The sequence below is a fragment of the Salminus brasiliensis genome, chromosome 10 (genome assembly GCF_030463535.1).
Source record: "Salminus brasiliensis chromosome 10, fSalBra1.hap2, whole genome shotgun sequence".
Classification (NCBI taxonomy): Eukaryota; Metazoa; Chordata; class Actinopteri; order Characiformes; family Bryconidae; genus Salminus; species Salminus brasiliensis.
This window is the reverse complement of record NC_132887.1, coordinates 5,606,659-5,632,304: the sequence shown is the minus strand read 5'-3', so window position 1 is coordinate 5,632,304 and position 25,646 is coordinate 5,606,659. Positions and strand designations below refer to the sequence as shown.

General features: G+C 42.9%; 1 protein-coding gene across 14 annotated transcripts in view; it reads right to left on the bottom strand.

The window, feature by feature from the left end:
• nrxn3a (neurexin 3a) overlaps positions 1–25,646 on the bottom strand; it is a 472,173-nt gene that overhangs the window by 339,701 nt on the left and 106,826 nt on the right. For all 14 annotated transcript variants that reach the window (XR_011980513.1, XR_011980514.1, XR_011980515.1 and 11 more), the window contains exons 6-7: positions 19,580–19,881; positions 15,447–15,608 (exon numbers count right to left, since the gene is read on the bottom strand). Coding sequence is in view for 11 of the 14 variants with exons in the window: in XM_072689054.1 (XP_072545155.1) it covers positions 15,447–15,608; positions 19,580–19,881 (464 nt within the window). In the remaining 3 variants the exon portion in view is untranslated. The remainder of the gene's footprint in view (positions 1–15,446; positions 15,609–19,579; positions 19,882–25,646) is intronic.

Sequence of the window (25,646 nt, the reverse complement as noted above, 5' to 3'; positions counted from 1 at the left end):
AAGCTGCCCACCTGCACTAAATTTCCCTCTGAAGGGTGGCTTTCTTCTTGGGTATGTTTTTGAGCCTCATAGCTCTCTGGATATAGTCTAGCCACAGTTGCAGGAATCAGCCACGTTTCTCAGCCTGAGATTACAGATAATCCTGGCGGATGCGGCTGTAAATCGGCCCATCTCTCTCTTTCTATCTCTCTCTCTCTCTCTCTGTCTTTCTATCTCTCTCTGGCCTGAAGGAAAGTGCAGCAGTGAGAGATTGTCTGTTTTCCCTGCGGAGGACAAGCCTCCTCCACCAGCCTTATCAGCCACATCATAAATATCGCCATCCCGGGGGGGATCCATTCCTCAAACAAAGCCATGCATAGGTCAGGAACAACGCGTCTCTCACACACAAGCTCCAAAGCACTTTCTCAGGACAGGAAACAGATTGCCGCTGTCATTATTGTTGTTTTAGACAGCAGCCAGCACTTTCAGCCCGTAATTTCCGAAGGTTCAGATGGATTGACCTACTCTGACTCTGTTAAATTTCACACATACCCTGAAGGCCAAATGTTTAACACCACCACTGCAAATATCTTGGGTCAATATGTATATATATATATATATATATATACACACATCATTTCACCACCTTAAATCAATACTAGCCTAGGGACATTTATACATTAGATGGACAAAAGTATTGGGACACCAGCTCATTCATTATTTCTTCTGAAATCAAGGGTGTTAAAAAGTGTTTAGGGTAAAATGATCAATGTCTATTGCAAACATGGCTACTTGCCTCTTGGGAAGTCTGGAGAGTGAAATTGTCCAGTTAAAAAAAAAAAAAAAAACGTCTGATGATGTATGTTTGCAACCAACCACCGTTTCTGCTGCCAGTGCAACCATCTACCCAACCAGAGAGAGCAAGGCCAACTGTTCTCTCTCAGGCTCTGGTTGCTGATGGCAAGCAGCAATTACCTGGAATTCGAACCAGCGATCCTCTGCTCATAGTGGCAGCACCTAAGTCCACTCGCCCGACCACCTGGAGAACCTCCATCCAATCTTTTAGTACCTCCTTTCAAAAAAACGTGCAGATGGTCTGTCTTGTGGAAGTGATATCATCATTATATCTTTTATTAATAATAATAGCTTGCAAAAAAGTGTTTATTCTGTTTTTGTTAGAGCAACTGTCTCTACTGTCCTGATTTCCATGCATTGCTGTGAGAATTTGATTGCATTCAGTGACAAGAGCATTAGTGAGGTCAAGATGTTCAAGATGACCACCACCTCACCTCATCCCCAACCCATCCCAAAAGTATTAAATGGAGCAACAACCTTCCATAGAACACAGTTCCACTGCTCAACGGCTTAATGCTGGGGGGCTTTGATTTACTAACCATGTTGTTTATCTGCTCCAGATAGTCCTATTCTACTGGCAACACTTCTACTAAACAACTAAGGGACTAAACAAGCATTTACACATCTGTATCAGGAATTGGGTGTAACTTCAAGTAGCTGAATGCATTCATGAGAACGTGTGTCCACAAACATTTGGACATACTCATACATATATGTTGATACCAAAAGGCTTTTTTTTTAATAGAGGAGAGTCCTATAAATCTGATGAAACTGACTGGATATTGATTTGTCTTTCAGCAGGCCTGTGTCTCTGTTGCTTTAGCCAACAAGTAATATTCAAATGACACGGGGCCAAGCTTATCTGGCTCCAGGTCAATCCTAATTATCCATATGAGGTCAGTGCATTTCCCCAGCTCAATATTCACTGCCATTATCAGTGGCTGTGATACATATTTCAAGGGAACACCAGCAGATCCAGAATCAGACAGCGAGCGTTGTTCATAGCGGTCTGAAGCCGTGATGTGCAATCCGCACCCCTCTTCCCCTCCACAAGAGGTGCAAAAAGGGGTGTTGTTATCAGTAATATTAGGCCTCCTATTTATCCTCTGAGAGGCGTACCTGCTGCATTTCCCCACTATCTTTCATTATCAGGCTTCACCTCGGAAATCTGTGCTCATCATGAGAGGCCGTCGTTCCGTGACAGAAGCTGATACCCCTCCGTTTAATGCCATCCAAAAGCGCTGTCATTTTGATGAACTCAAATCGGCACACGAAATGTCAGCTGGCTAATTCCAGCTGGGGAGCTGCCCAGTAACGCGAAATGTCCAGTCTCTGCTCTGAACCAATCTGCTCTGGACTTCTGAAATCGCATTTTACGTGTCGAAAGTGCTCAGACTGTTCCTCGCAATGATCCTCTCAGGAGCCCCAAATTGAATTAATTGACTTTGCGAAAACGGTGATTAATCGCCGGCGAAAGGTTAGTGATGTCACTCAGGGCCAAAAAACATCACTGCTGAGGACAAATATTTGTTCCCTTAGGGGGCGAGGACTGGCAGGTCGTCGCTTTGAAACAGCATCCATGCAATCATGGCATTTGAATATAATGCCGGAGCTTTATCTATCAGCACCTGGTGTAAGGTGTGTCCGCAGGGACATGAGAAAATAGAGGCGGTAGTAATTGAGCCTTATTCTATAGATAGCCAGGAACAGACTCATACCGAGCATCTGCCTATTTAAAGTCTGTAGATGAAATGGATTCAGCCCTGAGTGAATATGAAGGCTGACTGAGTGTGGAGGCAGAATGAAACTTGTTTGAATATGTGGACGGAGTAGAATTTCATCAGGCCGTTATCTCGCCTTGCAGACTCGCTCTGAAATAAACTGGTGGTGGTGGCGTTACAGGAGGGGGGGCTGGGTTGGACCCTGCGTGGAGATAGCTGAAGTTCTTATGTAAGGTTTGGCTGAACAGGAAGCGATTTATCCCACAAGCCATTTACCACACATTTCTCCACAATCATAGAGACACCATAAACCCTGGCCGTAATACGGCAGCTACAGAAAGGCCATCAGCCCCTGGCTGCGCGTGCCGGTTTGATAAAGTCGGCGAGAGAGCAGCAAGAGATTGAGATGTCTGACGGGGGTTTAGGACTGCGGCTTAGCCGCGGCAGCCATGTTGTGAGAAGAGTGGGCGCTGGAAGAGTGGCCATGTGCATTAGCGAGGTCCAGCGTGCGCCCCTGGCCCCCGCTCGGTCTGCGGTGGGCCCGTAATGACACGCCCATTCATCATCCACAGCTGTCTGCGCATACTATAAATCTCTGCCGACAGAGCCTGCCCACCGCTCTCATAGAATTAATGGCTCCTGGGTCAAACTGGAGAAAAGTTGGAAATTGGTATAGATTATTCACCAGTCAAGGGTGCCAGGTGGCACTTGCTTGATGTTTTGCATGAAGGCCCAGCACTGGGTGGCTTGATGGCCTGCTGTGGTGGGGCGCCATGGATCAAGGAGCATCCCAATGTCCATCTAAACAGACCCAGCACAGCATCCAAAAATGGATTTACAAAGCCAGTAGGGCTTCAGTCAAGCCATGAATACATTTCTAAGTAGGAGCAAAGTAAGTCTGGATTTATTGTTGTTCTTTTGTAGTTCTTTTAAAGAAGCAAAGAGAAAATGGTGGAGTTGACACCAAAATCAAACAGAAAGTGCAGGACTAAATTATAGCAAGGTTCCTGCAGGACTAATACCCCTGCGTAGGGATAAAACACTCAGACAATAAACAGATTTACTGAACCAGGTGTGTCTGAGCAGTCTGAGCTCAAAGTCAAGAAGCATCCCAATGTACATATACCCATGTACATAATCCTATTGTATATACCCCCAGCATAATCCCAATGTACGTATACCCATGTACATAATCTCAATGTATATATACCCATGTACACAATCCCAATTTACATATACCCAGCACAATCCCAATGTACGTATACCCATGTACATAATCCCAATGTATATATGATGTATACCCATGTACATAATCCCAATGTACATATAATCAGCATAATCCAAATGTACACATACTCAAGTACATAATATCAGTGTACATATACCCATGTACATAATCCCAATGTACATATACCCAGCATAATCCCAATGTATATATGCCCATGTGCATAATCCCAGTGTACATATACCCATGTACATAATCCCATTGTACATATATCGGTGTACACAATTCCAATGTACATATACCCAGCACAATCCCAATGTCCATATACCCATCATAATCCCAATGTATGTACACCCATGTACATAATCCCAATGTACATATACCCAGCATAACCCCAATGTACATATACCCATGAACATAATCCCAATGTACATATATCGATGTACATAATCCCAATGTACATATACTCCAGTACATATACTCGGCATAATCCCAATGTACATATACCCAGCATCTAAAAACTGAATTACAAAGCCGAATTAAGGTTTCAGCAGAAGAGAAAAGTAGGCCTGCACAATATTGGAAAATTGACATTGCATTGTCTGTAATATATTTAATATTGTGATATTAGAAAATAAGGAATTTTCAGCAGATAACACCAGAACTCAATGATACAACATGTTATGATATTAATCTAACCTTCTGTGTTTCAAAGATTGGAGTAAAATAAGTAATATTGGAAGATGTAACGTCTGGTAAATCTGTCATGGAAAAAGAGAACAGTAAGAAATCTGCAACAGAGTTTCTTCCTCTCAGTGTAAAGGAGTGTTTTCTTGCCCATGTCATGCCTGGTTTGCTCAATAGATGCTCGCACATGCCCACATTGTGATGATGATGCCGAAATTTTATATTGTGTAGCCAGTAAGTCTGTCTTTACTGTTTTCGTCTTTTGAAGCAGCAAAGAATCCCACACTAATTTCTCAGGAAAATGGAGCAGCTGACCCCAAAAATCCAACACTGTTGCATATCAGAAGACAGAAATTCTCTACCGCAGGATTCCTGGACAACCAGTGTCCAGCACAGCTGCTAATTTCCCTTCTCAGATAGATCGACTAAACCTGACAATTAACAGATGAACTGAACCAGCTGTGTCTGAGCAGGTCAATCTACAAGCCAAGGAGTATCCCAATGACCCAATCCACATACAGCCAGCACAACATGTAAAAATGGATTTACAAAGCCAGCAGGGTTTCAGTAGGGCCTTATTGATTGTAGCAGGTGTTCTTTATTTTGTGTTCTATATTGTAGCCTATGTAGCCTTTTAGCAATACAATCAAATATGCACCCCGAACCCCAAATGTACTAATGCCTTATTAATTGGGTCTTAGAGGGCTTAGACTGGAATAATATCGGCAAAACCTGACAATTAACAGATGAACTGAACCAGTTTGAGCAGGTCAATCTACAACCCAAGGAGTATCCCAATGTTAAGGCACTGCAACTATGATTCTTATGAATTCCAGGTCATGCAGCCAGTCAGAGAGAGCACAATTGGCTATTTGGGAACTGGGTAGCAGCACTTTTCTCCAAACTCATCAGTGGCTGGCTTTATCCTCCACTACACTGAACTATATATACTTTAAAATCTACCTCCTAGATGTAGTAGGGTTGGCACTGTCTCAATCATTTATCACAGTTCGGTTAATCACAGTTATGTTAGCAATTAGCAATTTTGCCATGCTGGTCAACCAGCATGGTCAAGCTTGTTCATGCTGGTTGTCTAGCTTGGTCAGGTTGATTATGCTTGTCGACCAACCATTAACCCATCAAATGCATATGCTGTGCTGGTCAAGAGCTAAGCCAGTCACCACCTTAACCAGCTTGACCAGTTTGAGCTGGCCTGGATGTTTGTCCTTGGCTTTTTCCAGCCGAGTAGGACCAGTAACAGCTGCTAACTGAGGCCTAAACTTTAGAAGCCTAAACTTCTGTACTTTTGTCCATGGCAGATAGAATGTTCTTAGGAAAATTGAGCAGCTGACACCAAAAAATCAAACAGAGAGTGGGCCAAAACTGTTCTTCGAGCTTCTCGTCAGAAGAGCAGATCTTTGCAGCAGGGTTGCTGGGGGGGCAATGTCAGAAATTAGCCCAGCTTCTAATTTCCCTGCTCAAACAGACCTACAACACCTGACAATTAACAGATGAATTGACCCAGGCCTGTCTGAGCACACCAATCTCCAAATTGTGCTAAACAGGACCAGAAACACCAACAGACATTTCCTCAATCCACTGTCAGCTGTCCTTGTACGTAGCCTAGCCACCACCAACAACGTCAGAGTCAAACCACCTTCACTGTTTCTCTCCCTCTAAAAACACGCGCCAGATATTACCATTTCTACAAAGCTCATCCAAACGGATCAGCTGGAGCGGCAGGGTTACACAGTGGGTCGACCCATCTGTCAAAACTCTGCTGTTCTGACCCAGTTCGCAGCAGGAGAGCAGGACAGGCTCAGGAGGCTCTGGAGCGTGCTTTCAGAGGAGCTGCCCGACACAGTGACAAATGACAGCCACCACGAACATGCCGGAGACAGTGAGTGTGATGGTGCCGCCTCAGGGAAGAGCCCGACTTCAGCTCAGAGGTGCTGAAAGCTCCTAGTCCTCACTAGTCATTAGTGCCAGCAGACCCCTGTGCGAACACACACACACATACACACCTAGCTGTATGCTGATTAATGTCCTTCAGGCTCTGGCCCAAATGCACTGGTCTGAAAGAGTGGGAGTGGGCTTCCCTCTTCCCTCTTGCCTGCTTCAATATGACCACCTTAAGCCTTGGGTACATGACTTTTAAAGCCGTAGGAGAGCAGGAAAAGCCCAGGTCTTTCAAACTTCCCCGTTGAGCTTCGCTGGCAAATGCAAAGAATGTCCATCACACACTAACCAATCAGGGATCATACACTACACGACTTCACTGTTACCTATGAGATGCAGACTCACGCTACTAAATGCCTTTGGGGGAGGTCGTGAGTGGGAACATGGAGTCAGCAAGATCTGTACAGACTGTAGAGAGAGTTGAGGTGAGGTGAGTAGCACAGCACATTATGGAGGCTGCCCTACATACAGTATCCTACAAGTACTAGCGCCAGAATGATGTAGCAAGTGCATCATTTAAGGTGGAACGTAAAATTCAAATAAGAAACTAATAGCCTATAACAGCCTAAAGACTGCTCTTTCCATGCTCTATTTTCATTGGCTATTGACGGGGCCCGTTTAGATTGAGTAACTGACCAGTACACACTACTAGATTACTCTCACAGTCTGAGTGCTAAGCTCCGACTGGCCTGAAACACGAATGGGAGGCCAGAAATTGGTCTGCGCCCCTCACATACTGCTCAGTTTTCCTAGTTTGTGCAGAAATCACAATTACAACAATGTGCTGAGCTGGGCTTTTAATTTGAAGGTAGTCTATGCATTCAAGTGGTCACAAGTAACTACAGGGACTCCTGTACAGACTGGTGGGGCTATTCTTTGGTAATAGCCCATATTTTGTTTGAGGTCAAAGTGTCAAAAAATAACTGCTGTAAGTGATTAGTGGGATACTAATAAGCTGTAAGCTGTAAATAAAACCCAGAGTCCAGTCCAGAATAATGAACAGAGCTTTAACCCCTTAAAAAGCCTGTGGCCCGCCAGTGTTGAACCCAGCGAGAGCGCGAATGAAATGCAACAGCTGCTTCGATGGCATTATTATAGATATCTATTACCAAAGAACAGCCCTAGTTTGTGCAGAAATCACAATTACAACAATGTGCTGAGGGCTTTTAATTTGAATGTAGTCTTGCATTTAAGTGGTCACAAGTAACTACAGGGTCTCCTGTACAGACTGATGGGGCTATTCTTTGGTAATAGCCCACATTCTTTTTAAGGTTCTTTGAGTGATGCCATAAAAATATTATTTCTGTAAAAGAAACTAGGGGTAAATATGAAAAGATCCTTCTTTTTTTAAACCTTTAAATGGTTCTCCATACATATATCCCTTGGATGTTTTACAGAACCAAAAATAATAAGTAGTCAGCTACAAATGACTCCCTTGTTAAGGTGAATATACGCATTACAATGCCATTATACTGTATTATTACATTATACTGTAAAAATAGTAATACATAAATATTTGAATGGACTTTATTCAGTTAGATGTTGCCCTTCATTTTGTTTATAAGAATAATACCGTATTAAATGACTGCTCATAAATGCCACCACTCTCTGTAATGTATTTTGCCTGCAGTTAGCATTCCAGGCCACAAGGTGGAGTGCTTCTCAAGTCCCTGCTCTTTAAAAACACTGCAACTAAAGGCATTCCTGTACTGCCAGCTCATATAATAGAAAAATAAGTAACTAAAAAATGAACACAGAAAAAAAGGATAATAATCATAATAATCATAAAACCTTGTATCTAAGCTTGTACATAAATCTATCAGCCTCTCCAGATGTGGTAGAGATGTGCTACAGGCCACTGGAGGCCACTCTGCTGAAAGGAGAAGTGTAAGAGTCACTGAGGGGGCACTCACAGGCCTCAGGCCAGTACAGATTTGACACTGGGTGTGTGTTATCTGCTTGGGAGAGAGAGCCATGCTGTGAACGTTTTGGACAGGGTGACAGTCCGGTCAGCTGGAGCCCTCATACAGGCAGTGAGAACTTCATGAGCAACACTTTCTGAAACTGCATTAGCGTTCAAAAGTTTGGAATCATTTTTTTTTTCCATAATATTAAGGCAATTTGGTTGCAGATAAGTGTCAGATTAAATTGACTGCTGTAAGTGATTAGTGGGATACTAATAAGCTGTAAGCTGTAAATAAAACCCAGAGTCCAGTCCAGAATAATGAACAGAGCTTTAACCAATTAAAAAGCCTGTGGCCCGCCAGTGTTGAACCCAGCGAAAGCGCGAATGAAATGCATCAGCTGCTTCGATGGCATTATTATAGACTTCTATTACCAAAGAACAGTCCTAGTTTGTGCAGAAGTCCATGTAGTTACTGATTAATACACTTTAGTGTGTATTACACCTGTTAAGGGAGTGTTTAGAGGGGTTTAGAAAGCTGAAAATCCTCAGAAATTCTGAATTTCCAGAATTCATGACATTTCAAGAATAGAGGTCAAATCTCAAGGCAGATAACTTTACAAAAATAAATGTAAATAGATAAATAAAGTTTATCATGTTTATATTTCATTCTCTTGTTTATTTTTTTTACTGAATATTAAAATTTAAATTGTTAAAAGTCTAAAAATACAGTTTGTTGAATAGTTTAGGATATTAAAATTCACATTGTATAAGTTTTATTACTATGTCAAAATGCATTTAATAAGATAGAGTTAAAAAATCTAAGTTTGGTACATGAATGTGACAAAATGTGAACCCCACAACCCTGCTGTTCCATCATCTAAAGAAAATCCAGCAGAACCAAAACAGAGCTGGAAATGAGCCAATTGCAAAACCCCAAAACTGTTACATCACAGTCTTGACTCGTTATATTTACACCCTCAACATTTGCATAAACCACGCCCACTAGCGAAAGCCCTAGTCAAAGCTGGCAAAATGAGACAGCGACTTCAGGAGAATATGATGTTGGAGAGTCGCTCATCACCTCGCGTCTCTGCTAGTTATGGGAATACGGGATGCTACAAGAACCAGGCCTTGGGTCGTGGCTTTTGCCTGTGCCAGTGTTTACTGTGCCAGTGTCTGCAGAAGGGAAGCTAAGAGGCATTTGTGCTAGCGCTAATGCTAGCCGGCACTGGCTTTTTTCTGTTATCTGCTCCCTTCACTACCAGACCAGAAGAGGAAACCACTGTTGCCACTGCTGTCCTTGGCTTGCTAACAGCACATCGCAGTGAGAGGACACTGGGAGAGGACAGCAGCGGTTTTGGTAAGACCCGGGAAAACAGCGTTAAAGCTATGCTTTAATATATGGGTTCTGTTTGCCATTGCCGGTGCCGTAAACAAGCCAATCAGAGCAGAGCTATACTGTTAGCCTTTTATAAAAGGAAATTTAACATATTTCATTCTAAGGCAAAATAACAGGGTGGTAAATTGACTTGTAAAAACATAACTGAGCATTGGTACATTATTTATACATCAAACAACAACAACAACTAAATACTCAGTTAATGCATTTCCAGCAGATTTAATATCCTATAGTATATGAAACGACACCAGGTATTGCTATGGCAAGTGATTCCAAGCGTTTATGCAATCCAGAGAGATGACAGCATGCCCTGTATAATGCTTCATTAGACTACAGAGATTACAGGCTATGGGCTTAGGGGCTACAGTGCTCTAAAATCGATGACTACGCACCGCAAAACAACACTGTTATCAGCTTAGTGTGATTCAGTGGTGACAATTAGCCGAAACGTGTTGCATAAATGTTTGGCTTCACATATTCTCCGAGGCACTGCACTGACATTTGCGATGAGCCACTACTCTCCAATTGAGGTCACTCCAAAGCCCTTACATGCATGTGCCAGTCCGTGTGCGTGTTTGAGAGTGTTGAAGACCACAGTACTTTCAGGAAACCTCTTCAAATTATGTAACTTAACGGGGAACATGGGTCCTATCAGTCCTATCAGTCATGGTAGCTGGTATTATACAGCACGTCACATGCCTGTACTCAGCTCAATACAAAATCTGAACATAATCTGTGCCATACATTTTGCCTTTCATCATAATTGCTGCAAATCCCTCCTATAAATCAGAGTGAGAGGCTGTGATTGCAGGCAAAGGCCACAGTTTCTGATCCGTCTGGCTCTAGAAGCTCCAAACACGCTGCTCATCCTGCCAGCACTGCAGGTACCAGTGTTGCACAAGCGCCGGTTACATCACAGCACTTATGAAACTGATTACTGTAATCTCAGAAATGGGCTCCAATTTTGCTGAGCTCGGGGTGAGACAGGGGTCTCGTAATGAGTCTTTATTCAAACAACTCGGTGTGTTAGCATTCCAAACTGCAGCGATAGATGAACTTCTCCAGACTCCAGAACACCCTTCAAAATAAAGGTGCTACAAAAGGTTCTTGGAGCAATCCATTTTTCCATAATGGTTCCATTAAGAGCCTTTTCTGTACAAGAGAGGTGTGTGAAGAACCTCTTAAATGTTTTAAGGTTCTTCACACTAACATCTTTTACAGAAAAGGTTCTTTATGGAACCTAAATGGTTCTGCTGTGGCATCACTCAAAGAACTCTTTGTAGCACCTCATTGGCACTGTATTACATTCCTACACTACATACTATACTAGAACCTAGGGTTAAAATTGCTTCAAATTTCATTGGCTATCAGTATTTTAGTTACTCTGTGATTGGCCATCAGAACTTCAGTTACTCTCTGATTGGCTACCAGTACCTATGTTACTCTCTGATTGGCTACCAGTACCTCAGTTACTCTCTGATTGGCTACCAATACCTATGTTACTCTCTGATTGGCTACCAGTACCTCAGTTACTCTCTGATTGTCCATCAGTACTTTGGTTACACTCTGATTGGCCATCAGTACTTCAGTTACTCTCTGATAGGCTACCAGTACCTATGTTACTCTCTGATTGGCTACCAGTACCTCAGTTACTTTCTGATTGGCCATCAGTACTTTGGTTACACTCTGATTGGCCATCAGTACTTTGGTTATGCTCTGATTGACCAGCAGTACTTTGGTTATGCTCTGACTGGCCATCAGTACTTCAGTTACACTCTGATTGGTTACCAGTAACTCAGTTACTCTCTGATTGGCCATCAGTACTTTAGTTATGCTCTGATTGGCCTTCAGTACTTCAGTTACTCTCTGATTGGCAACCAGTACCTATGTTACTCTCTGATTGGCTAACAGTACCTTAGTTACTCTCTGATTGGCCATCAGTACTTTGGTTACGCTCTGATTGGCCATCAGAACTTCAGTTACTCTCTGATTGGATATCAGTATTTCAATTACTCTCAGACTGGCTATCAGTACCTATGTTACTCTCTGATCGTCTATGAGTTCCTCAGTTACTCTCTGATTGGCCATCAGTACTTTACTTATGCTCTGATTGGCCATCAGTACTTTAGTTACACTCTGATTGGCCATCAGTACTTCAGTAACCAAAATGGGTCCAAGTAACTGTCTCGACTGTCCAGGGAAGAAGGTTTTCTACTAGATTTTGGAGGAGCATTGCTGTAAGAATTTGATGGAATTCAGCAAAAAGAACATCAGCAAAGTCAGAATGTTGGATGATCACCACCCCACCTCATCTCCAACTCATCCCTAAAAGTATTGGATGGAGCGCCATCCATCATTCACACAGCTCCTCTAGCCTGGCATTAGACATGGTGCCAATAGGTTATATGTTGCTTATCTGCTTCAAAGAGACCTATTCTATTGGCAGTACTTATTTACGGGCACTAGACAAGCTGTGTGTGTATGTATTTGGGGTGTCCACAGACATTTGGACGTCAAGTTTTGCAATACACAGAAATGACAAATTACCATCATATGATTACAGATGGCACATTAATACTGACTGATGTTTGTACTGGGTCAAGCTATGATGCAGAGCTACGATCTGGCCAGTCCACCATGGCCTCACGATGATGTAAAACTGAGAAGATTTACTCAGAATCCCACCATTATCCTGCCTATAGATTAACTGCCCACTTCTACCTAAATTAAGGAACAATCTATTCAGTGATTATGGCCTCCAGGCCTGAAGGAAGACTACATTTATTCTAGAGAACAGCAGTTGAAAGAGCAGGACACTGCACTATGTCAGTACCGAACAAACGCTGTAATGTAGGCTATAGCTTACTCTGCTAGATTACAGCTCAGTTTTATCACTCGGAGGATTCTGCGCTGTGGAATAAATTCCCTGACGCCGTGGCTGAAGTTGCGTTCAGAGCCTGATGCATACCGACCGGCATGCAGAATCTCATCTCACCCAATCACACAGGCTTCTTCTCCGGCCACTGCAACCTTAATCAAATGATTTACCGCAATTGAAAAGCCAAATTAAATACAGCTGAAACAATTTCAAGTCGGGAGAAAATGTATAAGTCCAGTGAATTTCATTACAGGGGAGCTCTACAGATACTGATGTCCACTCTATCCTTCTCGGCAGATAAGCTTTATTAAATCTATTATTCTGCTCCAACTTTCTGTTCCAACTTGTTCTACCCTCACCACCCTGACAAGGACATATGATGTGCTGCATGAGAGAGTGAGAGAGAGTGAGAGAGAGAGAGAGAGAGAGTGAGAGAGAGAGAGAGAGACCACTATCCATGGCTAGGGCGGAACAATGCATCATGTGTTAACTGTTATTGTAATAATTCCTATTGAAACAGCAACATCACAACCAGCAAACAAGCTGTGTAACACATGTACTGAATCTTTTACTATATGTAAGCAACTCAATTCCATCTTTTAGGACTGTTAAAGCTCATTTATGCTCAGCACAGAACCTAGAGTCCATATTTGTCATCGATTTCGTCCGTATTTATGCACATTCTCTGAAAGCTATGGGCAGTTCCACTGGAAACTGATAGATCAGGTAATTGATTATGCTTTATCACATCTGTCTCAGTACCTCCATCCTTCAAAGTTTGGTCTTTGTGAAAAGCCATTTCTCCCTTTATCGTACAAATGAAGCAAAGGAGGTCATGCCTCATATCTGCACTTTCTGTAGTTCACTGCAACCTGTCAGAATTACGAAGTGATGCCATAGGACAGACTGAGAACCAGTGCCACAGAAGTGCCACTTCTGTTTTTCCAGAGAACCATGAAGTGAGAGGCTTATGAGGGAAGTGGTTCTTCTACGGCATCACGCATAGCCATCGTTAAGAGTCTTTTTAAGTGAATGTATCTAGGACCTGCAGGTATAGAACCTCAAAATTGGTCCAATCCACTGCCAATCAGATTTCTCTTTGATTCCTCCGTCACTTTCTATCACGTTCATTGTCACGTCACATTACACAGGTGTAAAGGTGAGTGAAAAACTTGGGTGCATCGTCCCTCACAGTAGTACAAAGAAAAATGACAAATGTAACACATAATTACACCATAGAAATGCTGAATATTTACATTAGCTTATGCTTATTGTACACACATTACACTTACTCTCTATTTGCAGTATTGCACTGGTGTAAAGCAGTTTAAATCTACAGGCTTGATGTAATCTGAATGTTTACATTATTTCCAAAAAATGTCTTAGACCTTCAGTTCAGCTCCTGAAGGCCTCTATACTACTTATACTAGGCTATGCTATGCAAATCTATACTGTATGGCTACTGTGATTTGTCACAGATTGGTCATCAGTACTTCAATTACTCTCTGATTGGCTACCAGTACCTATGTTACTCTCTGATTGGCTGCCAGTCCCTCAGTTATGCTTTGATTGTCCATCAGTACTTCAGTTACCAAAATGGTTCTGCTGTGGCATCACTCAAAGAACTCTTTGTAGCACCTCATTGGCACTGTATTACATTCTTACACTATATACTATACTAGAACATAGATTTTGTGAGTTAACATTGCTTCAAATTAGCAACATATACACTATATGGACAAAAGTATTGGGACACCTGCTTATTCATCATTACTTCCAAAATCTATACTGTATGGATACTGCGATTTGTCGCAGAGATGTAAATGAGCCAATAGAGCTCTTGGGGTTTTCTCTTTTTTTTCCATGAGCTCACAATAAAAGAAAAATCAGCATTTTTCATTTTGAGATAAAATAACAGGGTGGTAAATAGACTTGTGAAACCATATTTGAGCATGTTTCGCCCCCAACCGAAGTCACATACTTACTATTTCTATATTAAACAACATGTAAATATTAAAATATGTATTAAATGCATTCTGTGGACCCTTTAAATGAAATCAGGTGAGCTTTTGTTGAAATCCCAGCCAATAATGGACATTCTCTTAACTTCCTAACTTGACTAACTTCTGTTTAGAGGGGCTTCTTGAGAAGCAATATGGCTTAAAAAGGCATTTCACTAAAGGTTTTTACTTTAAAAAAAATGTATAATATACACCCTGTAAATACTTGTTATAATTGGGAGGGGACATTCCTGGATAGTTCAGAACATATCAGAAAAGATCATCAAGAACATCTTGGCTTGGTGTGGTGCAACAGATAACACCACTACCTGCCAGTGAGCTATTACACCATGTGGGAGACTGGGGTTTGATTCCCGGTCTGGGTGACTATGCTGCGCTACACCAATAAGAGTCCTTGGGCAAGACTCCTAACACTACATTGGTCCACCTCTGTAATACGGGTAACCTTGTAAGTCGCTCTGGATAAGAGCGTCAGCTAAATGCCGTAAATGTAAATGTATCTATTTGCATTCATTACCAGCCTTAAACTAGTTCTCGTGGACCGCTTTTGCTCTTTTTCAAGAACCTGAAAACAAGAAGAACATCTTTATAACCTTACAAATATTTCTGAGAATGACAATTCCTTTGATTCCTCTGTCACGTCCTAGTTATGTCATTAGCTAATTTGATGTGTAAAACCTTCAGTCCAGCTCCTGAAGGCCTAACCAATGGGAGAGCTCACTAGACACAGGAAAGAATCGATTGGATCATTTTCCATTGGGCTTTTCAAGACAACATCATTAGCCATCAGCCTTCTTGTCGTCAAGAAATACCTACCTCTTTGAGGCAGCCCATGAAGTTGTTGCTGACGGGCGAACCAGGTAAATCCGCAGTACTGGGACTCCCCCCGACGTAGAAGAAATCGTCAGAGCCGAGCATGGTGTAGTCCTCCTGCGTGTAGCCCGTAGTGGTGAGGATACCGTCCACTGAAATGGTGACCTGCGAGGAGTGGAAGGAGAGAAGGGGAGGGGAAAGATCCACTGATGACCTTCTGGCCTGTGTTTGACAGACATTCTTCCATTAGCAGGAGTAGGAGCATCTCTCTGATGTACAGTGGCCAGTACAGACACTGGGGTTGCTGCGACTCACTAGCAGCTCTGGGTTCTCTCATCAGGCGTGTTAATCTCGCTCTTAGAAGGGACAGGTAAAGAAAATATTTCTGCGGCATATTTTCTTTATCTTTGATGGTGTCAGAAATGAGTTCCCTACGGTTTGGTTGGATTGGTTGGTTCTGAGGGGTTAGTAGCTGTTACATCACAAGCTTACTATAGACTACTGTGCTTTTGCTTAATTCCGATTATTTGGGGTTAATTCAGACGCTGATAAGCATGCTTAACATGTGCTGAATGGTTCACTACCACTACTGATGAGCAAGCCACACTGAGTGAAGCTAGCTGTGCGTTTGAATGAAACTTATACTGGGTATACAAAGCTAACGGTAGCAGCGGATCTGCTATTTCAGGCTAAAGCAGCATGCCAAGCCAGCTGAACACACCAGAACACAAACACAAACCACAGCAAAAGCCATGAGAGGGAGCTTACAGAGTATGATGAGGATGGTGAGGTCGTAAGAGCATGCAGGACACACATTGAGGGAAGATGGGGCAGGGCTGGTTAAGTTGTTAGTTAGGAAGGTCAAGGAAACCCACAGGGGAGAGGATGGTGGGATGGTGGCGATGGAGATGGTTCGGAGCGCCATGCGCACATTTGTTTTACTGGAAACAACTGTCAGAGCTCCCGTGCTGAAATGCTTGGTCTATTGTTTCATTTTTGATCTCTCTCTCTCTCTTGTTTCTTTGTGGAAAGCTTCTGCCAGTTTCGTCGACAGTATTCGGCAAAAATATAAATAAAAAACAATAAAAAACAGAGAAAAAATAAAGCGTGAAGGCTTTTGTGAAAAAACACTAAAGCCCTACTGAACAAAAAAAAAACACATCTCCAGGTCTTCTGAAGAGAGGAGGAAGACCCAAAAAAAAGGAGTAGAAGCTGAGAGGACAAAACGATACCGGGAAGGGAGGGGGAAAAATAAAGTGAAGAAGTTCCTCGAATGCCCAGTTTTTATTTCATAGTAATTCATGAGGTTTAGAGTAGAAAAATAAAAAGGAAGAGGGTCAAGGGAAGCACACGGCAAACCCAAAAAAAGGACAATTAGAATGATATCTACCAGACAATGTAGTTTGTTTACCATAGCGTGTCCAATGCCTGAATGCTTTGCGGAAAGGGGGGGAAGAAAGGAAATTAAAGAGTGAACAAAAGGGTTGTTAAGAAAATGAGATAAACCAAAATGAAACAATGATGAATAATTCGGGTGTTAGTACATTAGTCCACGTAACGGTTAGTAGAACAATGAGCCATTCCGATGAGTGGTTAGTTCTGATCCAACATGATGTGTTTTCCTTTGCAGAGCAAAGTATGAAGGAGAGAGTGAAAGAGGGAGAAAAAGAAAGAGACAAAGAGCTCAGGGGTCTTCAGGGGTCTTTCTATTAGCTCTCCTCCAAAATATTACAATAACTACCAATATACATGCTGTTCATTGGCAACGCCATTGGTTTCCAGTGCAGCCATTGGTTCTGATCGGCTGATACTCAATCAATCCTTTTAAATGGAGCTATGTATTAAATAAAAGTTCGGGAGAAGGACCCCGCCTTCTCCATTACTACCCACTATACCACTAAACCACTCCTATTCCTGCTCCTTCTCCTGACGAAAACTTACACCACCACCCCTGCTCCTCCTGATGGTCCAATTATACCCAACCTCTACCTGCCAAGGAAGGGGCCTGGCTTCGGGTCTTATTAGCTCAAAGCCCCTCAGAACTCCAGCCCAAATTTCTCGAGTTCTCCTTCCTTGCCCCGGCTAGTAAGCGTTGTCTGCACTTCACAGAATGACTGTTTAAGACTTTTGCACAGAGCTGAACTGTATTTTGGTGTTTCCACCGACACCGTATTCCCACAAATGGGACACCTGTAAAGGTGCGACTTCACACGAGTCTCATTTTAGCAGCTGAATCTCAGGGTGAACATCCCTTTATTTTCAGCTGGAAAAAAAAATCGAAAACCCTTCCTCACTCATGCTCTTATTCATCATCTCCAGCTGCATCTTCATCATTTAAATTCTGCTAAAAAAAGGCGGTCGTGCTGGTGGAAGTGCGCTGAATTAAACGGATGGAGCTCAGGGGCACCACCGGCACCTCCACACACACACACGCCTACACTAAAGCATCGCCCTTTTCCATCCACTCCTGAGGGGCAAAAGCAACCTAAATATTTACATATTTTAAAATGCAGCGCACTGAGTGATTTAACAGTTGGACAGAAATTGGCTGTGGGTAAATGGAACGGTTGAGCTTGGCTGGAGCGTCTCCCTGCCACCCTGATAAGAGGCACTACTCGCCCGAGTGAGGAAAATGTCTACAGAGAGGAGAAAGAGAGAGAGAGAGGGAGAGAGGGAGGGAGGCAGCCTCTTAAAGCCATCACGCTGTTGATGGCCTCTGACAGAGGTTACTGCTTATGGAGGTGCAACATGAGGTAAAAAGTAAAGAAGACCCTGGGCAAGAGATAGCTGCTGAAGAACTTCATAAAAATATAGAAAGGAAAAATTAAGATTAATTAAGATCATTAAATCAAGACAGAATGCGATTCCTATTGAAAGACTTAAGGGATAGCTCTGTACACTGCTTGACAATAGTTTGTGGACACCTGGCTATTCAACATGAGCACATTTCCTTTGTTGGTTTGGAAAAACATCACATAGTAGAGACTAATCAGGCTTACTTAAATAAAGACAATACCACCTGTCCACATATTTGTGACAAAAACTACGAAACAGCTGCTATAGCTCCTAGTTTACAGTATTTTCATATGAACATTGACTGTGAGATGTTTGCTTGAAGCTTGTATCCACATTTACCATCATGTTACACAGGTATGGGTATGGATTATGCATTGTTTGGAGTCTTTCCTAAGGACACAGTGTAGTGCAGTGTGCTTTCTCGGCCAGAGAATTGAACCCCTGTTGACACTGACTCAGGCTTGTTATCCACTACACTACACCAATCATACAGTGCTTTGCATAAGACAGAAGCCCTCCTATAATTGTTCAATATCATCCACCTCTGAAGTTTCCATAACTAGAATTCTTCAAAGGAGGAAAGGGGACTATTAACAACCATGCAAGAACCTGGTAGACCACCAAAACTGCCCCACATCAGATAAACTGCAGCTAAAGCCTTAAAGATTTTTTTCAGAGGAGAAAATCAAGCTCTACTCTTGCTTCAGATCTGACAACATCTACAGGCGTTTGTTTCCGTCCTTCCAGCCTGTGAGAAGGCAGCTCAACACTGAGGGTCTGAAGCAATGTGGAGCTGATCAAGACCTTCTTACATAAAGGAACATCTGAATAAAGCAAACAACACAACCTGCTTGGGTTCTCAGTCCAGACCTCACCATCTCTGAATGTGTTGGGAGGACTTGGAGGGTGAATTCGTAGACTTCTATAACTGAACTTTGGAGGTGAGGAAAGATCTTCTTGTAGATTTCAACAGAAATGAAGGCAATGGTGGAGCTCTAAACACTCAAACATCTCACTGGGTGGTGGGGTTCTTCTTAGGTGTTTGTTTATCTGTGTATTTTATGTAAAATATATTATTTAGCTTTTTTCTGATGCTGAAATATGAATACTTTGTATTTACCAACTATTCTGCGAAATGAAAGGTGGTCTCTAATGTTTGTGCAGAAGTGCATGTGATATTTTACGTAGTTACTGCAAACCAACTGAAGGTAGGTGCTTCCACAACAAGTGTTGTCACGCAGTATACAGGCCTATATATTGTATTACCAACAGTATAACAGGTGCACATTTTTAACTGGACCTATTTAAGGCACCTCAGCTCTTTGCTTCTTTAGCATTACCTGTCTTAGGTTGCGTGTGACTTTGACGTCGTGCCAGGCGTTGTCATTAAATTTGCCATTGACCGGCTCCACGATGGCCTCGAAGGCTCCGGAGCCCAGGTTGATGACCAGGGACACGGCCCCGTCCTTCAGGGCCAGGTTGACGTAGTCTGCGGACTTGCCCGTGTGCAGAATGAGCCCGTTGCGCTGCCAGGTCTTGAAGGAGAGCGTGATCTCATCGCTGCTGCTCTGGATGGGGTTCTGGGACAGGTCATAGCAGAAGTACTCCGAGCCCCGGAAAGTGGCCACATTCTCCTCGCGTGCTGGATGGGGACAAACAAAGAGGATTGCGTTAGAACTGCCCCCAAACATCACCCTCTGAAAAAGCAAATAAAGGAAAGGGGAAAAAAAAACATGAACCCAGCCTCTGGAAATGCTATTTGTGGAGCAATTAATTCTTAATGATTCAGCGTTGTTTGAAACGCAGTGGAGCAAGAAGTGGAGAGATCAGATTGAGGCTAGGCCGGGTGGGGAATGAAAAAAAAGGCCTTTAAACACGCTCAGACTGAGGCGCTCAGGCCAGAGGTCTGGAACGCTTATCAGTGAAATCATCTTCAATTAGGTCCCTGTCCTGAAAGCAGAAAAATGCCCGAGTCCAGTGGGTACCTGCACGCCAAACAGTCGCATCTGTTAACCAAGGAACCAAGAGTCTCAGCAAAACACCAGACCTGCATACTCAATCACAATCCAGCACAATTTACTCTTAGTGCACTAAGCTGCACTTTGTGTTCGGCACGGAAACCGACTGCAATATTTAAAAGTGCATTCGTCCAGGAAAGCGTTTAAAACCAGTGGCCTATATTCACGTCAAGCGTCTGCAGCTCGGATCTGAGAAAGACACAACATGGGCTGCTTACACCTTGTATTAACAATAGGGATGTAATGCCATGTGTATTAGTATCCATCACAGTACAAACAGCACGATTTGGTGGCTGGACACAGTCTTACAGAGATTGCTTTCACATCTAAAAATTCCATATGAACCACGGATCGATTATACGTGACTATTCTGCGCACATTTTTGCAAAAAAGAACCGCTTGGAAGTAGTCAAAGACAGAGCTTGACCACATTCAACACAAGTATTACATTTACATTTACATTTAAGGCATTTAGCAGACACTCTTATCCAGAGCGACGTACAAAAGTGCTTCACTATTTACCCAAGAAAAACCTCAGCTAGTTTAAATAGACTAATAATTCAAAGATCCTCTAAGTTTAGACTCTACTAAACACAAGTCAGTAAGGAGACCACTCTGCTATTCGCCCAAGTACTCTCAGAAGAGGAGGGTCTTCAGTCTGGGTTTGAAGACAACGAGCGCTGGACTCTGCTGTTCGGACACCCAGGGGAAGTTCGTTCCACCACTTCGGTGCAGGACAGAAAAAAGTCTGGACGCCTGGACGCTCGTCCTCTGTGGATTTTGAGGGATGGCAGGTCAAGCCGAGCCGTACTCGAAGCTGGAAGGGCTCTTGGTGCCGATCGGCTTTTTACCATCACCATCAAGTACGGAGGGGCTGGTCCATTCTGGGCTTTGTAGGCCAGAGTCAAGGTTTTGAATCTGAGTAGTAACTGTTAAGAAGTGTTTTGTTAATTTCACATATTTTACAGTAGTTTCCCACCAGCAAAGCTGAAACTAAATATATTGCATGTCCAAATGTTTGTGGACACCCCAACCTGGCTGCTCCTGTATTTTACTAGAAAGTGTAAACAAAGGTAAATATAAGCTCTCAGTCCTGAAGTTAAAGCCTAATGTTGATATTCTACATTTTTAGAGTTTTTTTACTCTAAAATACACTATTATCCAAGATACTCTATATGTCCAAATGTTTGTGGACACCCCAACCTGGCTGATGTATTTTACCTGGCCTGATGTATTTTACCTGGCCTGTATTTTACTAGAAAGTAGAAAAGGAGATAAATATAAACTATTAAATATAAAAGTTAAAGGTTGAAATTCTACATTTTTATTGATTTCTTTGTCCTAATGTTTGTGGACACCTCTACTAATAAATGCATTTAGCTACTTTAAGTTGCACCCATTGCTGACACCGGTTTTCAAATGCACACACACATACACACAGCTTGTCTAGTCCCTGTAGAGAAGCCCTGCCTATAGAATAGGACTCACTGGAGCAGATAAACACCATGAAGCTATTGGCACCATGCTGCCTAATTCCAGGCGTGGGCTAGAGGGGTATAAAGCCCCCCAGCATTGAGCTGTGGAGCAGTGGAAGAGAACTGTGTTCTCTGGAATGATGGCTGGTGCTCCTTCCAGTACTTTCTGGATGAGTTTGGGAGTTGAGGATGAGGTGGGGTGGTGATGATCCAACTAACACTCACATTGTCACTGAATGCAATGAACTCCTCACAGCACTGCTCCATTGGACCACTCAGAGCCTCCCAAAAGCATTTTTTCAATGGCACTGCTCATGTACGAAGGTGCAAGGGATAAATATAAGATTAATAATAATCTGAAGTTCACTGAGATTGGGATGGATTCCAAGCTTCTGAAGTCTAGTAGTGTTTTTCACAGCTTTTAGCTGAGGTGGGTCATAGTAGCCAGGGATGGTGACGGTACGAATGAGTTAGATGTTTGGTTCCTGCGGTGCTTTGCATGGAAATCAGTTTGTTTCCAGTCCCTCTGGTCCCCAGTCCATTAATCACCAGACTGGTTCAGTGTGGACAGGGTAAAATACCCCCATCAACAGAGAGCTCCAACACACTCTCACTCTATCAGGCTGCTGAAAAAGTGCCCATGCAGTAATGACGGGACTGATTTATTAGTGCCTCACCTGATCCATTGTGAGGGAAATATATTCCCCACCTAAACACAGCTGAAATGCATCCAACAACATGCTCTACCAAACTAATCTGCATCCATAAATGCAGTGTGAGGCTTAATGGATGTGTCTGAGCATGCATGCACATTCTGCACATTCTGATTCGCCTGGCAAGGAGACCGTTCAGTGGCTCTTGGGCTAAGGCGCTGATTCGCTCATCATGGCTGGTGCTGGTGGCCAGCTGTGATGCACTTTGCATAGAAATGCAGTACAGCCAGCCATGGAATAGATCGGCATCGTAAAGGGTTTCACTGCAACTCTAGTGCTGTTCCTTGGCTGAAAGCCTCCACAGCAAACAAAATGAAGGTGCCAATGGAGCAATGCCATAGTGGAACTACCTTTGGTTCCCTGAAGAACATTTTAGTGGGTGATGAGGATGTGACGTGAATGTGAAGAACCTTTTCAAAGTTCGAGTCTAGAACCTTGAATTCTGGGTCTAGAACATTTCTTTTATGTGGTTCCTCATTCAAGTTCTTGAAGCTTAAAGTGGTTCTTCTACAGCATTGCTTTAAAAAGGTTGATTGCTACAAAGCTGGCTGATTATTTCCAATTCACCATTCAAATGCTTAAATACACTGATCAGCCATAACATTAAAACCCTTCCCAAATACAGTGTAGGTCCCCGTCATGAGGTGGGAGTCTACTGATCACATCAATGAGCCTTGAGCACTTATGACTCTGTTGCACCGGCTGACCATCCTTGGAGCACTTTTAGTAGGTGCTGACCACTGCATACCAGAAACACCCCACAAGACCTGCCTGATGGTTTGGAGATGTTCTGACCCAGTAGTCTAGCCATTACAGTCTGGTTCTTGTCAAAGTGTCTCAGATTCTTATGCTTGTCCTATTTTCCTGTTTCCAACACCTCCATCACCTTCGAGAACAGACTGTTCACTTGCTGCCCAATATATCCCCGCCCTTGACAGGTGCCATTGAAAGCAGATAACCAATGATATCCACTTTACTGGTCAGTGGTTAAGAGAACATTTTAACATTACATGAATTCTGAGGCTCCAATTCACTTTTATTTACTTGCCAAATGCAGAATACTGTTCAGCTACACCGGAAACAAAACAAGTCTGTTAGGTGGAGTACAAGAGTGATCCATGTGTCAAATGAGCTCAGCTCCACTGCTTTACAGGCTATACCTGCTCCACTGAGGTTCCTCAAACATCCATTCATTTTTGGCTAGCTTGCACAACAATATCGAGTCTCTCGTTGAGGCAGTGGAGATTATGGAATTAGGCCAAACAGAGTCAAACAGATCCCAGAATACTTTAGCATGTACAGCACAGATAAGGGCAATCATACATCCTGACACACAATCCTGAAAATCCATATGATACCAAATAAACTGAATTACAAAGCCCTGCCTCTATGGACAAAAGTATTGGGACACCTGCTCATTCATTGTTTCTTCTGAAATCGAGGGTATTAAAATGAGTTGATCCTGCTTTTGTTGGAGTAACTGTCTCTACAGTCCAGGCAAGAAGGCTTTGTACTAGATTTTGGAGGAACATTGCTGTGAGGATTAGATTGCATTCAGCATGATGTTAGATGATCACCACCCCACCTCATCCCCAACTGAACTTGGAGAGTTACACCCCTCTAGTCCACGTCTGGCATTAGACAGCATGGTGCCAATAGGTTTATGTTTATCTGCTCCAGAGAGTCCTATTCTATTGGCAGGACTTCTCTAAAGACAAAAGCATTGAACAGCTTTTCAGCTTTTTGGCCGTTTGTAGTTTTCACCATGGTTTGAACCCTGTAGCTGCTCTGTACACTGTGTGAATAACTCTGAAAGAATGGACCAATAGAAATGCTCTAAATCATTTGGCATAAACTCTTATTTTACATTGACTTCCATTCAAAGTTAAGAGCATTTTTGCCCTTTCCTGTAAAGTCACAATTTTTTCATTGGACAGCTCAATGCTTTCATTAGAATGGGTGTCCACAAACATTTGGACATACAGAGAATCAATTCATTATGTATTTTATGATCTCTAAAACATTGTAAAAGACTGTCTCAGGCATCAGGAATTGATATTTGGTTTCTGTCTAATAACTGCGATGTAGTGATGTAGCTTTTAGAGGCATGCATGCTTAATATGTTCAAAAAAATGGAGAACTGGCTTATAAAAACATACCTATAGTGTAACCTGCGCTGCGTCCTGTGTTAGAGGTGATTCACAGTAAGCTACATTTAGCACTTTCAGCAGTACACTGATCTGTACAAATCCCCAGCAGGCTTCACTAAAACAATAAAAGGCCTAAGAGACCAGAATAGCCTTGAGCAGGGCTGCTTCAGAGAGAACAGGGTTTCACCAGGAACTTATCCCATAGCACCTTATCTGCCCCCTGGCTTGAGAGGCTCACTAACCTCTTCGCTCAGCTCCAGTGTCCCTGTAAGTCTCCCTGGACACAGCGCTGATCAATTATTAATTAAAGCAAGTGTTGTTTTTACTAAAGACACTGCCATGCTTTACCACCAGCTGCTACCGCCTCTATTAATCCAGGGCCACTTAATATTTAATGAGTCCTTGGGCATGCTGAAGCCACCAGTGAGATGTTATAGATCACACAGCACAAGGGAAGTATCACTGTGAGGGTATTTAGCTCTTTTGAGGACCAGTTGTCCCCATGGAAAACGCTGACAAGTGAATGTTGACTTTGGGGGACATTTGGCCCAATCTGGCCATTTGGCCAAATGTTTGTGGACACTTCTTCTAATGAATGCATTCAGCTACTTTAAGTTGCACTTATTGCTGTACAAATGCACATGCACAGCCTGTCTAGTCCCTGTAGAGAAGCCCTGCCAATAGAATTGGACTGTCTGGAGCAGATAAACATGCACTTATTGGCACCATGCTTCCTAGTGCCAGGCGTAGGCTTTAGGGGTAAAGACCCCCCATAAAGACCCCCAGCTTTGAGCTGTGGAGAAGTGGAAGAACTCACTAGTGCTCCTATGGCTGAATGCAATCAAAACCTCACAGCAATGCTCCAATGACCCTTAATTAAAGCCAGACCCTGCCTCTTTACGAACTGCAACTGTGCCAGGCCCCCAGCTCCACCAAATCATCTAACAGACACCTGTGCCGACCCACATCGCTTAAGAGTGATGAGGGAAAAGGGCACGAGCATTTGCGACCCCTGGGCCATAGTGGAAGTACATTAGACAGCAGAGTCACT